This window comes from Erpetoichthys calabaricus, chromosome 3 (assembly GCF_900747795.2).
Source record: "Erpetoichthys calabaricus chromosome 3, fErpCal1.3, whole genome shotgun sequence".
NCBI lineage: Eukaryota > Metazoa > Chordata > Cladistia > Polypteriformes > Polypteridae > Erpetoichthys > Erpetoichthys calabaricus.
This window is the reverse complement of record NC_041396.2, coordinates 226,952,492-226,970,081: the sequence shown is the minus strand read 5'-3', so window position 1 is coordinate 226,970,081 and position 17,590 is coordinate 226,952,492. Positions and strand designations below refer to the sequence as shown.

Below are 17,590 nucleotides of genomic sequence, written 5' to 3'. Positions count from 1 at the left end.
TCCGGAGTAATTACATTCATTGAATTCGTCTCTGACGCTGAAATCTGAGGTTCGATCCCCGAGAGGGGAGCAGTAGAGTGTGTACGCCAGATGAGCCCAAATGAGGGAGAAATACATGTTGCGTACTCTTTGCATTATTTGACAGTAAACTATGCAACATTCCATGATCTGCTTCTCGCAACTGAAGAGGGCACCGTGGTGGATGTTTGCCAAATGGCAGACCAACCACAAGCGTTACCTGGTAGGTAACCACCCACACAATTGCAATGAATATATATATATATATATATATATATATATATATATATATATATATATTCTTAATATATTTCCAAATACTAATGAATTAAGAGAATTAAGTAAAATAATATACAAATATACTCTAACATACAGTACGAATACAAGCCCAAATGCTAAGTTGATTCCTAGGTAAATATCATGAATGCTTCTGGTAAGCCACATGTCCCTTTGTTTTCTGTTAAATAAGTAACAGTTTAAATTTATGGTGATTGTGAACCAGACTTGATCCATGAGCCCATACTGGATTCCTGCCTTTTGTAAATATTGCTTAGTACTATTAAGGAATGCCTTTTCTTAGAAGTTTCTTTGCTGTAACTGAGAAAGACATACATCCTTCGTACATTAGAATCTCTTTATGTCAGGCCTCATGGAGAATCTTTTTCATTACGCATATTAAAGCAGTCTAACAAGAAAAATTATATTATTATTTACCATGTTGTAATTTCCTGGAAGTTTGTTCAATAGTTTCAATGACATGCACTTTTCCACACAGTACCTACATTTTAGCATCTGTTTGGTTGTCCTGGTGGTTGTCTTCATCCATCTATCAATTTGTCATTAAACCTCCTTAATCCAGTTTCTGTTCATAGGGATGTGTTAAACTTGACGTATTCAGAATTTCATTGCCGAATAAATACATCCATTGATTTTAGACCTGATCTTTAATTACAGATTTGTAGAGGACAAGAGTCTATCAACAAAAGATTTATCCTTGAATGAGACATCAGTTATTATTAGCAGAGACTTCAGTCATCATTCGTAGATGACATGACATCCCAATTTAGAGTCACAAGTGAACTCAGCCTTAACAGCTTTGGAATATGAAAGGGAACTGGAGAAGATGGAGAAAACCAATACAGAAATTGGGTGAATGTGCAAACTTCATGGAGATCATGACTGGGCTGGGAATCAAATCCAGGTCCTTTGACCTGTGAGACAGCAGTCTTGGCTGGTACTCCAACATGCCACACAGAATAAATAAATTAAATGCAAATGAAAACATAAAGCAATAATACTATAATAAACTACTAGACCTCTCACTATTGGTCAGTTTTTATTTTAAATAATCCAAAGCGTAATGCAAGAAGTTTTTTTTGCAAACATTACTTTATTAAAGCACCACTTTACACTTGAACTTCTTTACAGAAATAATGTATTAAAATGTCATAGTGACGTACATAAACTTTGGAACAGCTCCAAAAGCATTTTAATGTGCAGCTTTTAAAAGCGCATATGTAAATTTTCACATTGTAACAAATCTATAGTAGTATAATTGGATACTATCCTAAATTTGTAGAAAATATTCTAGTCATTTTTTATTAGTAAAAAATATAACTAAAAATGATGCAATGAGTTAATAATGAAAAGAAAAGCACACTTTTGATTGCATTATTTTATATGTCAAATGCACTATGCAATGCAAGATTCAATTGGCAGAAAACATTTTTAAAATTTGTTCACATTTTTCCAGAGTGGTCATTTGTACACATGCTACATTGTTCCTTTCTAGCAAAAAATATATATATACATACACCATACCATTCCATTTTCTAAGCCAGCATAATCCTGATATCTACACATATATTTTTTCCCCCATAAATTCATTTAAATTAACACATGCCTTGATTTCCTTGCTAATATAATCTGGCAACATCGGTGAATTTAACAAGGAATGTTGGACCTCCAGTGTCCCTTTAAATAATCATGGTTTAAAATTATTTGTACTAATAATTTATTGATGTTCTGAGATTTACAAGAACATACAGAATATTGTTCAATGTATTGTAATATTTGCTTAACATGTAAGGTATTTGTCAAATTATGAAGACGTCGTTTTTTTTCTTTTATGGCATAGTTTCTCAATGTGTAGTTAGATTTGAACTTTCACATTCATTTTTCACTTTTGCTGGCAGTTTGGCCTATTAGAGCCAGAGAGTAAAGCACATGGCTGTAAGTTCAAGTCCCACTACACACCTTGGATGGAACAATCAGAGGCTTCACTTACAAACAGATCCACAGTCTCAGTCAATTTATAGTCACTAAGTGTCTAACAAACACATATTTTGTATGATAAAGGAAATCAGAATTCCAATTCCTTATAGTTATAGACAATCGTTAAATTTATGCCAATGTTTTAGTGAATTTACTCTTTCATCGTGTGTTGTACGCTTATTATAATACTTTTAGTGCATAGAAAAGTTCCTGAAGTTTCAGGTTCAAAATAAATGGAAAAATAAAATTGTTATATTTGTAGTATCAAAACATATTCCAGGAACACAACGACACTTCCATTTTTAAACACAACGTGGTTGGTTGAACTGTGTATCCTCTCCAGAACAGAGGATCTTCCACACCCATCTGAAAAGTTATGATTGGTTAGCTAAATGCCCTGTGTCCCAGAAGACTAGTATTTGACTAAACTGGAAACCAGGGGCTCCAGTAGAACAGATTTTCTAAGAAGAGGCTTAGGTTGCAGAGAAAAGAAGTGTAAAACTGAGGAGATAGTGAAAAACAGAATTTATCATTTTTAACTGTATAATGCTATCCAGAACTCTGCTTAGACATTCTGTTGTCATTAACAACAACAAAGGCTCATCTGTCTACTAATAAAGTTAGTCATATCATTAAAAATGTTTACGGTAAGCAGAGTAATGTATTTAAGTCTCACAGATAAAGTTATACATTCATTGGTCACGTTTAATTACATTCACACCCTTACTATAATTAGAAATCTACGTTTCCCTACATCTCATATATGCTACGGTGTTTTCTTGTAGTAGACATTCATACAAAGAGATGTCATTTTGCTCTCCATTATGTTTATTATTGTTGTTATTCACTGGGACTGCTCTTCTTACAGTGAAGCTAGAGCTTACAGTCCTAGCAAGAAAGTGATAGGAAAGTTCCACTCACATAAACACCTGTCGGATCCTAGCAGGAGTAAATCAAGGGCTACTGTACATATATTTTAAGATAAAATAATCTTAATACCAAGGATGGCTGCTTTTAAATTCATAGATGAGTGAAATAAGGAGATATATGTCTGAAACATTTGGATGTAAAGACAGGACATGGTCAACAATATTCTGTGGGAAAGTGGCATAGAGCTTACTTTTTACAAATCTCTGATCTATCGCAGATGATGCTGCACCTGATACAGACTGGCTCTTATGACCTGAGGTCCCAATCGACGACTTGTAATGGCATCTTTCCAGCTGCAACAAGAAGAATGTCGTTGGAATGGGTGTGAATAATTCTGATGCTCCAAGTGACGATGGGGCTGATGTCTGTCATCCACTATGTTTGAGCTTGGTTCAGTTTGTAGTCCCATTACGTTGCATGACTTGCACTTAAGTCTTTGAAAAATCAGGTGTCTGCAAAAAGCTAGGAAGTGGGACACAGGGGGCTGCAAACTCTTTTGAGGTCTGATATGCGGCTGGGCAACTGAAAGAAAAACAGACAGTTGCTGTCTTTACTACAGCTGCATTTCTGCAAACAGGAACAGTCAAGAGTGTGATGATGACATCCTAAAGAGGCAGGGACTAAAGCTGTGTGCTGCCCTTCTCTCCCCATTTGGAATATCAGAGCATTCTTATTATTATAAACATTCGGGTCCACAGATGCTTTGTGTGTAGTTTCTTGAATGCTCAGTGCAGACAGTTGAGATCCTATTGATTCAAAGCCTTCATCATTCTGAAAGGAAAGCAAAGACCTCTGAGAAAAAATATTAGATGAACTTATATTTATTGGAATCCTTCGCCACCTGGATTCCTGCAGACACAACCCCATTTTGGCAGAGGGCAGTAGTTTTTGATTTTTCTCAAAAGAATATATATCATGCTCTGCAGGTGTAAGTGACCCTTGAGCGTCGGGTTTTGTGCAATGAAGAATGATTTCTTGTTCTTCCAGGACAGGTTTTGGTGATGATGACTTTGTTTGGCTCTTAATTCATCATCTACAGATAACTGTGATTGATTCATCCTCTCAGGATGGTAGAATTTGCACTTAATTCCATATGTACACTTCTTTGCCTAAAATGAAAAAAATGAAGATTTTACTAAAATTATGATCAAATACTGCAAGTGCTGCATTTAATTTAAAGTATTATCCAGTATCTTAAAATGTGTTTGGTTAGTTAGTCATCAGAAACACTATTTTTTGCATTGCTACAGCGGACAGAAATGAGAGGATGTCTTATTAAAAAGCCCTAAGCAATTCTCCTTTGGCTTACTCTCCCCTTCTCAGGGGTGGGGTTTGATTTGTCTTCAGTTTTGTTTGGTTATAAATTGACCTATTTGTAAGGAATGATTACAATTAAAAATTAATAAACAAAATATTAAAAAAAAAAAAAGAAATGAGAGGATGTAAAACCCAGTCACTATAAAACAGAGATTGCAGAACTCAGGTTGTAATGGACTTGAACATGTCCATGTCAATTTATTTATATAGCACATGTAAAACAACATAGGAACGCTGTGGCCAAAGTGCTTTACAAAAAAAGAAGAAAAAAAACATACATTTAAGCATAAATAACATAAATAGAAATAAAATAAGTGAACATAAATAAAATAGATAAGATAGATAGATTACATATCACAATGAGGAACCCAACAGTATTACTGAAGGTCACGGAATGCAAGTGAATAGAAATGATCTTAATCTTGTTTTTGAACAGTTCAAGTGTAGATGACTCCTTTATGTGATGAGGTAAAGAGTTCCACAGGCGAGGAGCAGCAGCTGCAAAAGCCCTGCCCCCCCTTAGTGTTTACACTTGGTACAAGGGACAACGAGAGAACAGCTGACCAGAAGATCTAAGCACTCTAGATGGCTGGGGTGTAAAGCACACAATTCAGATAAATAGGCAGGAGCAAGCCCATGTAAAGATTAAAAAATAGCAACAAGATTTTAAAATCAATCCGAAAACTGACAGGTAGCCAGTGTAAAGAAGCTAATATTGGAGAAACAGAGTCATACTTTCCTGGCCCCCAACCAGAAAGCGAGCGGGCAGCATTTTGGACCAAACTGTAACCTGCGTATCAGAGATTTTGCAAATCCCAGAATACAGCAAGCTTGCAGTAATCAAGGCGAGAAAAGATAAAGCATGAGTAGCTTTCTCAAGATCCCCTAGAAGATAAAAAAGGCATGATCTTACCTAAAAGACGAAGCTGGAAAAAGCAACTCTTGACTACAGAATTAACATGTTTCTCATAAGAGAGGTTACTGTCAAAGATAACACCTAGATTGCGGACTTGAGGTTTGCAAAAGACAGAGAAAGAGCCGGAGAAGTCCAAGGACCAATTTGGGCTTTAGCTGGTGACCCACTATAAGCACCTGCCGTTTTTATTTTGATTCAGAATAAGGAAATTATTAGCCATCTAGGATCTTAGTTCAAAAAGGACAGTTGTGCTTTGATTTATTGCAGAGGTTGCAGACAGGATATTAACCTGAGTATCATCAGCATAGCAGTGAAAAGAAATGTTAAGATTTCTTAAAAATAGCTCCAATAGGGGATTGTGAGAATTTTATCACAACTGACAATAACTGTCACAGCATCAGGATTTGCAGAGTCATTCCAAATGCCTGTTATTAGTCGGGGACTACTAAAAATCAGTATCTGTTGCTATGTAACACTAATTATAGGGTAGCCACCGAAGAGGCGTGGGAGATGAGAAAAGGGCAAGTCCAACTACTGATTTTCTTATGAGTATTTGCCAAACTCTCTTTCCTGTTTGGCTATAGTCAAGTTTTTTTGTAATCTTTGTCTGTTAAAGATATGCTGTTCTACCTGATTGTCTATTCTTTGGATTGTGGAATTCCATATATATATATCTTCTGTACATACAATTTTAAGGGTGCAAGGAGGAAACAACAGGGAAAGGAGTTGAGAGTTCAATGTAGAACCCCTCATGACACACAGCCACAAGGGGCTAATTTAGAAATTGCCAGCTAACTTAACCTCCCCATCTTTGGGGATGTGGGAGGGGAACTGGCGTACCTAGAAGGAAGATGTGAACAAAACTGAGTGTTAAGTGTTTCCCTGCTTGAAAGCCTTTCTCCTTCATGGCTTGTCAAGAGTCTGCATCTCATCCTCGTTCTTCACTGTTGAGGTTTCCTCACTAAGAAGGTACATTGGGAGGAGTAACAAAATAAAGATGTGCTTATGTAGGGGCCTGCAGCTGTTAGAAACTGTGAAGAAGAGAGTCATTGGAGCAAAAAAAAAATGTTTATTTTATTCCACAATCCAAAGAATAGTCAAACTAGGCAGAGGTCTGACATTAAAAAGGTAAACTCTAGGAAAACACACCAAAGTCACTAAGGCAATTTGACAGTGGTTTGAATAGTAACAAGATTCCTAATGCACAAGCAAGGGCACTAATCAAGCTCCCTGATTTTATTTTCCTTGTCTTTTCCATCCTTATATTGCTGCCCCACATAATGAGTGTTGCATAGCAGAAGACATACTGTATAGGACTCCGCCGGCGCTCCAGCTCACTTCCAATATCGACAGCATTGTAATTGTGCTAAGCCATCACCTTTTGTTGTTTGCCTCCCTGTCCTTGTCTTTCCTTTGAGTGATCAGAACTGAATAGACTGATAAGGAGAACTTGTACCAGCATGGCACTATTGTTTAGTGAAGGCTTTGAAGTTGTAGAATGTGACAATACTGTATAGCCTAAATGTCTAAAGGTCAGCAAGTAGAATAAGCAAAAGGACAAAAAAGAAATGGAGGTTAAAACCCAGGCAAAAGAAGGTAGACACGTAGCAAACAAATGTAAAAAGAGTAAAGCAATATTCTCAAAATTAAAGCTATAAATTACAAGAATTACAGGAAAAATAAACTACAGGAGACAACTAGAAATACCAGCACAAGAAAGGATACAAGCAGTGTTATAAGTGGTGGCCAAAATTCTGAAATATAAAAGCACCAAGGAGCTCAAGATGCCACTGGATTAGCAGGTAGAGAACATGGATTTGAACGTGAGGTAGGTGTGTGTAGCATTTGGGGCAAGGCATAACTGCACATATTAGACCGTGCCTATCTGTCCACTCTTCAGCCTACATGAATGACCAGTGGGAATAAAAGTCAACAGGATAGCTCATTATGCCTCCACCTGATAATTCCAGATATTGTGAGATCTTGCAGATTGTAAATAGGTCGGAATAATACCAAAGACACTTGTAAAAACCCAGATACTTACCATAAGGACAGTGCCGCCATTTATTTTCCGGAAGTTTAGGGGTTTTCCTGAGAAAGTCTTCAATACTTGGCCCTTTCCGTCCCAACGGATTCATCTGGTGGCTTAACCTGGTGGGAAATTGAGAAGGAAAATGTAAAATGATTTGTAACACAGCCGTCAACAGATATTATCCAGTCATAAAAAGTAATAATAATAACACTTTTCACTCAGGAAAATGCTATGTAGTGTCTCTAAGTAAATAGCACTTTTCTTTCTTTAACTTTAATTTGATTGTCTTATGATAGAGAATACAATGAAAAGCTTACTTGCATGCTTCATAATCAAGTTAAAATTAATTGACATGTTTTAAATACAAACAGTGGCCTTTCTGGCTTCTCTAAAAATGTTTACTCTCAGGCTAAATGTAATTCACAAAAGGGTACTGTAGCAATCTGGGGTGAAACTCATACTTCTTTGCAAACAAGACATTTTGTTTTAATACCACTTTTTTAGATACTTAATATTCTTAAAGAATTTTAACACACTCAGCTTAATGTATTCTGCGAGTCAGTCATCTATAGTAATTAACTGAGGGTTAGGGCAGGGTGGCTGTTTGCGAAACTTGAACATGTGTCCTTGTCATAGACACTACACTAAAGTTTGAAGTGATTGATGTTTTTGGTGTAGCTGGCTTCATTTTCTGTAAAAGTGGATATTTTCTTTTGAACACACAGTCATATTCCTCAAAACACCATTCATGTTCATATGTATAGGGGACTTGTGCATAGTGTGTCGTCTTTTAGGCATTCATTTGCTTTAAATAAGACTTTACTAAGCCTAAATTGTATAACTTCTTCATGTGTCCATCTATTTCTGAGCCAGTTTTTTGCCTTTTGTGTAACTGCTGGGAGCTGAAAGCCTATCCTGGCAATATTAGACATAAATTAGGTGACAAACATCGACTCCTTGGGCAGTCAAAGGGCACACTTACACAGTTTCGAGTAATCAGTTAACCTAATGGCCACATCTCTTAAGTTGTCTGGGAGAAAACCTAATGAGAGGCTGTTTTTATGTATGCTGTTTTTATTGTGTGTGCGGCGTGGTGTGTGATTGTATATCTATAATCGTCCACTCTGCCACTGTCCTTCCCCAACCTGCATTGGACTCTACCAGAATCTTCAGGTTTTTCTCTTACATTACAAAGATGTTCCAGTTAGGTTGGACTGTTACTCCAAACTGGTTGCGTGTGTGGGAAGGAGGCCACGCAATGAGACATGAAACCAATTCTGAGTTGGATCTTGCCTTATAATTGAGGCCCTACAACCCTCCATTGGCTCAAGTAGGTTAGAAAATGAGTGGAGTACAATATTTGACCTTAAAGTAGAAAATACAAATTTGAATGCAGTTGGAGCGCCCATTAATGGAATGAAGACTAAGGGAAAGCCTAGTGCAGGAGTATATACTGTAATCTAGAACTTTTTGGGAGAGACTGAGTTATAAATGGTGTAGCTAATTGTTTTCAGAGCATGTAAAGAGTGAAAATATGATTTGTGCCTTTTGTTATGGTTTGTGATGTCAAAGATACTATAAAGGGTATATAATAAAGATTGATTGCTTACATGAAGCAGTGAAGATCTATTAATGTTGGCCTTTGATTTTATTTTTCTCTGAAAAGAAGCTAATGGGATAATGAAATATTGAACAATTGTTTAAACACTAAATGTATCTCAATCCATTTTATTCTTAGGTAGTATTTTCTTAAAGAATAGACTCATAGGAGTGCAGTTGATTTATAAATAAAAGGTGGCAATTGTTAAGTAGCAACATAATCAAGTATAAGAATACATGCATGTATCTACAGTATATATAGACTTTCATGTGTTAAATGTTTCTTTATAGAAATTCATATGGCAACTGAATTTATTGTTTCTAATAGTAGAGAAGGAATGTAAAATATGGTAAGTTTTAAAAGAATACAATTGCAATAGAGGAGAGGAAGTTAAAAACTGGGGCGGCACAGGTGGCACAGGTGGGTAGCGCTGCTGCCTCGCAGTTAGGAGACACGGGTTCTGCGTGGGTTTCCTCCAGGTACTTCAGTTTCCTCCCACAGTCCAAAGAGATGCAGGTTAGGTGCATTGGCGATTGGGTCCCTATGCGTGTGATTGGTGTGTGTGCGTGTGTGGTGCTTGCCTGCAGTGGGCTAGCGCCCTGCCCGTGGTTTGTTTCCTGCCTTGCGCCCTGTGTTAGCTGGGATTGGGGTCTAGCAGACCCCCATTGCCATGTAGTTAGGATATAACGGGGTTGGATGATGGATGGAAGGAAGTTAAAAACTCCAGTTGTGAAGAGAACTAATTCCTCTGGGAGACTGTGACCCATCAAAACAGGGTAACATCAAAGTGGGACCCTATGCCATTCCTGCATTCTTGCACAATATTATTGCTAAGATGATTTGGGCATGTCCACTCACTTATCATTAACAAAAGAGTACATGAGGAGCCTTTCTTCAATGAATTTTTTCCAGTCTGGCTTCTCACTTTGCAGATCACGATAGTTGTCATTCGAGACAATGATGCCATCCGAATCATAAGCCAGTTTTACAATGTAGCGATCATCATAGCACACCACTCTTTTTCCATTCACACGACGGGAGTGGAGTGTGTAGACAAGGATCTTTCTTTTTTCTAAGAGGTGGAGAATATTTTGATCTGAAAGATGATGAAACAACATTAGAGAGGTTACATCTTTAAAAATCATAGGCAACTTTAAAATGTTATATGAAAAATGACTATTACAGCAACTGTAGAAGAACTGTTTTAAATTCCATCAATAGATGTTTAATACAGAATTGTATCTATCCATTTGCGTTTCACACATGCTTAATCTCCTTAGCGTTGCATTTTTTTCTCAAAAACCCATGTAAAAAACATTGCATTTTTTTTGTCTTGAAAAGTGACATTTTCATTAAATCTCTTCTTCCTACTGTAAAATGTGCAAAACGCTAAAAATACAAAGTCAGGAAGTGTAGAAAGTATAATAATGATACAAATAATAATAATAATGAAGATAGATGAATAATAATAATGTGAACTGCACACTGCACATGTGTGAGGGATGCAAGCGTCACTTTTCGTATTTCCAGAATCACTTTTGGTTTCACTGAACTTTTCAGTGTTACGGCCTGAAGACAGATTCACATCGTCGTCACTGCTGATCTCAGGCGTTTCTTACGAGACACCATTATGAGGCTAGGAGAACATTATGAGCCAGGTAACGCTCAGGCCTGACCGTTTATGGCAAAGACATGCCTATACCAGTTCTCGAGTAACTCGGCACTCACACTGTTGCCACTTTTACAGCCTGAATAAACCTTGGGTTCTTACGCTAAGGAGGTTGATCCAGTTTATGGTAGTGGTGATCCAGGGCAGAAACAAACCCTGACTGAAGTGGCAGTCCATTTTGGAGGGCACGTTCACGCTAATTTCTAAGCTCCAACTCATATTGAGCCGGTATATATTAGATTTAGTGTAGTTGAAAGTGGGTGCTGTCTCACAGATCCAGCATTCTAGTCCTGGTTGGTTTGTGGAGTTTGCTCATTTTCTCAATGTCTGCATGGATTTTCTTTCCAGCATTCGCAAGGCACACAAATCAGGTTAACTTGCACCTCTAAATTAGCCCTGTACAAGTAGGAATGTAGTTGTATGGGCATGAATGGGTTTTGTCCAGGGCTGGTCCTGCCCTTGTGTCCATTGTGGCTTGGTTAGCCCTGAACACCCGTGAAATGATTTGCACAGGTTTGAGAATATCATGTTATGTTAATTTATACTACAAAATATGTGTCTTTAAAAGCGATAAGGTAAATCTGACTTCAGCGACAGTTCAGTTCAAGTATAGTGTTTGAAACTCCGTCAAAATAAAAATGAGCTCTGTGTGTTACCATTAGCTTTCACCTTCAGTAAACTATTCACATTACTTTAATTTTAAATTACTTAATTTTAACCTCATGGAATATTATTAAAATATCAATTTTTGATTTCTCATATATTAATGATTTCAATAGCAGCTTTTTTTTTTTTTTATTTTGGCCATTATGGCTGGGTGTCTTACTGTGTTTTTCGTGGTTTTCTTTCAAGAATCACTGGGCTCGGGCACAGGGCAAAAAAGCCAAGAATGCGAAAGGGTGAACTATAAATGACTGGACATAACGAAGAAAATCTGCTGATGACCTCTATGATGCTCTATAGGGAAGTGACCACCTTAGAATAAATATGGTGTCCTGCAAAACCTGCTGCTTGTAATCTGGCTCAGATGACTGAGGCTGCCTTGAGTGTGTCTTGTGATTGAAAGCTGTTGGTTCCTGCTTTGGGTTGGATGGTTCCATGGGAGTTTCTGGTACCCTTTAAACCTGCGCTGGAATACAAATATCCTGTACTAGATAATTATAATTAGGTTTATACTTAAAGAGAAAATGTGTGCATTGTTCCATTTTTTACAACCAGTCTGCAGCAATTATTGTGGGAGAAATAATTGGCAAAAATATTGCCCTTCAACAAAAGAATCATGTTTCTTCTCCAGCAAGAAACATCTGGCGTAAAGTAAGCATATTTATTGTGTTAACAAGTCACATCTTTAAGGACCCAGGTTCATTTTTTTTTATTTTGGCTTGGAGCTTGCAGATTTCCCAAACTCTGGGGATCAGTCTCAGAAATGTGCATGTAAAGTTAGTGGAGGGTTTACCTGTAAAAGGATGGTATGTTTTAATCAACATCTTTTATAAAATTAGTCCAGACAAGTATGCAGATAAAGAATAAATAGACTATACTGAGCCTTGACTGGGCAAGCAGAAGATAAACCCTGATGGCTATTTTAAATGTAACATGGAGTAACATCTGAATATAAATTTTCTGCTGTTTTAAAAACAAATTATTATTAAAAAGAATCCCATAAGACAGTTATTAAGCATTCAACCAAAGCAGGTGTGCCAATAATGTGTCATCCTTCATACCTGTTATTGGGGTTTCAGGTCTGTGTTGCTCCTTTCGCCATGATGGGACAAAGACAGTGATACTCTCGATGTCCTCTATTCCAAAACCATTGCACTGCTAGCTGGATACCACGGCAGGAAAATACCTGCTTGTCACCATGACTACAAAAACCAAAACATGAGGGAATAAAAAAATCAGGTTACTATATGAATTTTCCTTTTCTAATAGAGAATGGCAGTAATTTCACATGCCCAACAGTTAAAAGCCTAGATGTTCTTGAATTAATGGAGAATTCCTTTGGCTGAATTGGCAAAGTTGTTTGCTTGCTGCTTCCCACACCAAGAACAGGACCTACATTTGTATCCTCTGTTGGCATGACCAGAAGCTTTTAGTGAAGATCAAATCTGGAAATAGCATCTAGATCTGATCCAGGAGGGCGACAGTGGCTTCAGGTTTTGCTTCCTGCCACTTTCTTCTTAAGTGACCAATTTCTGCTATTCTTTTCCCTTCATTTTTATTTCCTTGTTTTTTCAACACTCAGCAATCTGACTTCTTTTTACTTTAAATGGCAGTCAAACAAAAATGAGAGTGAAATGAGCTAATACATATCAAGCTAACTCAAACCAGTATCACTCCAACCAGTTTCTTAATTAGAAGCCAATTCTTGTTGTTAATTAAACCTCTTATGTACAGTAATTCCATGGCTTGTTGGTTCTATTATACTGCCATGCCAGATGTTTCAGAAATTGTTCATTTTTTTTTTCTAACAACATCATCAAAATGTTTTGGTGTCCTGAACAGATCAACATTATGGAGATCTTTGCCTTTCTTTATTTTCAGATATTCTATGACGGACACAGGATAGCTGGCCATAAATTAGTTCATCTGCGGTGGGTTGGCGCCCTGCCCCGAGGTTTGTTTCCTGCCTTGCGCCCTGTGCTGGGCTGGGATTGGCTCCAGCAGAAGACCCCCATGACCCTGTAGTTAGGATATAGCGGGGTGGATAATGATGGATGGATGGATGGATGGATATTAGTTCATATTGCATCTTATTATTAAGTGGCTGCTAATCCAAGAAAAAAAAATGATTAAGAGGTCTGAGTCTTAAATACAAAGTCAATTAAAATTAAGGCAAAAGAAGTTAATTACCAGCAAAAACTGGTCTCTGATTAAGAAAAGGGCTAGAACACCCCTGATCTAGAACATCTGGGAGTGAAGACAGCTTTCGACAGATAAAAGAGGAGCATGTAGTGAAGCATTGTTATTGTGACATGTACAGAGTGCAGTGAAATTCTCATTTGCTTTTCCCAAATCATACAACATGGTGCCATAATTAAAAACAATGATTAAGCAAGGCCTACCATCTTGGTTTACCTGCAGTCAACCACACAAAATGTCATGATGGCCTTGCATAACACGTGCTGATTCCAGTGCAAATAAATCAGTAATAATGCATTTGACACTGATGTAAGTCACTGTATTTTACAACAGTGCATACGTTATGTGAACATGTGTTTCTGCTTGGACCTAATGTGTACAAACCCATGATCAATATGCTACAGGGGGTGGCTATACTGATAACTTGATAAAATGAGAATTCATGAAAAGACCACAGTTAACATATTAGTTGACAGGAATGCTGTTCAGGGGATGTGTCTTCTTTTTGCAGATAAGGCCTGTGAGGGAGGTTAGCTGTAAAAAATCAATGGAAGCATTTATCAATGGCTATAAGGCAGTCCTTCCAGGGACCCACTCAGGCACACCAGGACAACACAAAACCACCAGTTAACTTAGCATTTCCACATTTGATTTGTTGCTGATAACCAGGGAACCCATCTCACATGAGCATGGAAAAGAGACAGTGAATTAGGCTAGAGATAGATAGAGTGAAGTTAAGAGAGAGATTTCCGAATAATGTTTCTCATATACTTTCTGGGTTTATTAGAAAAAAATTACTAAATTCATTTCTTGCTGTTATGGTGAAAATTATTTTTTTTCCATGTTTTTTGCAGTTAGGTATTCCATCACTCATTTTGAAATCGCATGTCAGAAATTTAATAAACATAGACGGGGGTGTGCTTCTCCACTCCACTGTTACGTATACTGGTGGCTTACTGCTTACGTCTTCAGTCTTTTTCACTACTAATATTGTTCGTGCAAACATCAAAATTGAATCATATAAGCATAGCACATTTAATATAGTGCCTTTCTGCAGCAAACACCATTCCAAGGTGCCTTACAAGAACAAAGGAGCACAGGAAGGTTAAGTGACCGTTAGGGGTCACACAGGGAGTCCAATTTAGGGATGGAACTGCCCTCCTTGGGGTTCATAGTTCAAAGTCATTTTTGTATAAACGCCTAAAGCATGAAACTTGTATGAAGTTCATCCGTCCTAAAAGAAAATGTGACTATTCTACTTTGTTAAACGTTCATGTTAGCTTTTTGAACAATTAATGACATACTTTTGTCTGCTTCTACTGCACTTTCATGTTCTGCATGAAGCATGTCAGTTTTTAACCACACTGTGCAAAAAAGAACTCCCTGCAAACCTACTCAGTAGAATAAGTACAGAGCAAGTGTAACGATGAAACTGCATGAGGAGCATCTCATGTTAAACTTGGGAAGCAACCCAATACTTATTAAAATACAAATCAAAATGTCACATTTAAACATTTATATTCTGTAATAAGGAATCTGTGCCTATCAGGATCAGAACTTAAATGTTCATTGTCTAAGTCAAATGTGCCTTGTTTTAGGCAGGCAGGAAATGGTTAACAGGAAATTAAGCTGTGTGAAAATATATGTGAAATATAAAAGCAAAAAAAAAAACAATATTTAATAAGCCTGAAAGGGATGGTACAGTGGCTCAGTAGTAAGACCTGCTGTCTCATAAATCCAGCTTTATGAGTTTGAATCCCATGTTTGAGTGTTGCCTGTTTAGAATTTGAACGTTTCCCCTCCTTGCGTTGGTTTTCCTCCTACATTTAAAGACATCTGGTGACTCTAAAATCAGCCTTGTGGTAGTTTTTGGCCCCATACAGATTTTACAGTATATATAAATAACACAGAATTTTATTCACCCACTTATTTTCTGAACTTCTTCATGCTTTTCAGAGTTATTGTGAGACAGACCAGAACCAGAACACATTCACCTCATAACTACCCATACTCACTCATATCAGGCAAATTAGGAGGAACATAATGTGAACCTCGATACGATGTGGGAAGCGATAAAATACTTTTACTCCTTTATTGAAAAAGTCCATTAAACAAAATATGTGTAGTGAAAAGATGGCACAGAAGGTTAGTGTTATGACCTCATGGACCAGCCAGGCCAGACTTAAATGGCTGTTTGGTGTTTACACCATGCCCTGTGTGTGTTTTCCTCTCAAATCCCCAAACATTTACAGATTAGTCTGGTGACTCTAAGGTGGTCTGTTGTGGTTCTAAGTGTTAGGTGGTGCTGGCAGCCCATTTGGGGATAGATTGGGTCTTCTGTTCATCAGTGTCTGGATAGGTTTCAGCCTTTCATAATTCTGGACTGGATTAAATGGATTTCAAAATCTGTTTCACATAATAAACTGAAAAAAGGTAAACTTGACTTACAATGAGGTGTAATGAATAATTATTAATTACTTGACGGTAATCAAGTAAACAGGTCTAGTGAAACAAGCTTTAGAAAATGGAAAATCACAGACCATTGCCATGAAGTTGCTTTTTCCTGTTGTCCCTAGGAGAATCATGCAGTGAATGTTAGATATGGAGCAGAGCCTGAAGGCAGTTTGGGTCAGTTCATGTATGCAGGTTTTAATTTCGAGATTTAAAAAAGGGAAGCAACTCATTGACGCGAATGCTCACACAGGCCAAGGTTTCAGTGACATGAATGAGTCATATGAGGGGTGCTGTCTTTTTCCTATTTGTACAAAAAGGAAAAAAAAAAACTACCAGAACCAAAAACAATGATTACGCAGTAAAGTGTGTAGTCTCGACTCTGAACAGTAAAGATCTTTGGACAACTGCAGGGTTTTAAGCTTTCATTTAACTTGTTAAAATTAAAGAAACACTTTTAAAGAATTTCATGGGAATCCTAATGAGTTCAACATATCTACTTTGAGCATATATGTTGATGTGGTGTAGTAGTTAAGGCTTTGTATTTTAAGCCCTGAGGTTGTGGGTTCAAGTCATTCTACTGACACTGTGTGACTGTGAGCAAGTCACTTCACCCACCTGAGCATCAACTGGAAAAACAAAAGAAAAGTAGACAATTGTATCTCAAATGTTCTAAGTCGCCTTGGTTAAACACATTAGCCAAATGATGAGTAATAATAATGTGGTCTCATTGTAACTGTTAAACAAAATAAAACTCTTTTAACTGTTCAGCTATGTTTTCGTTTTAAATTTAACCTGATTACAGGAAGCCATTGCCTGTCCTGACAGCATCAGATAGAAAGCAAAATAGGATGCCAAATCACTGCAGGGGCCTACAGTAACATTTTACAGAAATTGACACAATATTGATGTATTTTATTGGGCATCTAATTAATTAGAAGTATAATATGAACCTGGACTCAGATAGTGTGATCCCTCCTCAGTTACTAGTCTAAACTGCCATTCTATAGTGTGCATCATCCCAAGGTACGTGTACTAAAACATTCCTTTTATGTGCACCTTGGTGAAATTCATATGTCCTGCTGTGGTTGAGATAGCAGCACAGTGGTCATCAGTCTATTACAGAGCTCTCACTCTCATTCAGAGTGTGCTGATTTACAAATGTCAATTAGCCTAATGCCTGCATTTTTCAGATAGTAGATAAACTTAATAAAAATATTTGTTGACGTTAATAATTCTAATTTGATCTCCGTACTCTAGCAGTTCACAACTGCTGCCTCACATCATGACAGTTGCGGGATCCATGTGAAAGATCATGAGGCCTATGTGGTTTGGACATCTGACACACACACACTCAAGCCACTTCTACAGTCTCTGATTTACTTTTGACACTGACTAAGTCACTTGTCCAACTTTTCCACACTTGTAAAAAATAAATGCAAACAATTATATCCTAAACTTGCAAGTTACCTTTGGTAAAACTGTCTGCTAAATACAATTTTTCTAGTAACATCAACATAG

At 37.3% G+C, this 17,590-nt stretch overlaps 1 protein-coding gene across 1 annotated transcript in view; it reads right to left on the bottom strand.

Annotated features, from left to right (window-relative positions):
- Positions 1-6,600: 6,600 nt before the first annotated feature.
- Positions 6,601-17,590, bottom strand: part of LOC114648697 (probable ribonuclease ZC3H12B) — a 35,804-nt gene continuing 24,814 nt past the window's right edge. The window contains 4 exon segments of the mRNA XM_051924870.1: positions 6,601-7,606; positions 9,946-10,183; positions 12,481-12,541; positions 12,543-12,621. Of these exon segments, the coding sequence (XP_051780830.1) occupies positions 7,357-7,606; positions 9,946-10,183; positions 12,481-12,541; positions 12,543-12,621 (628 nt within the window). The 3' untranslated portion in view covers positions 6,601-7,356.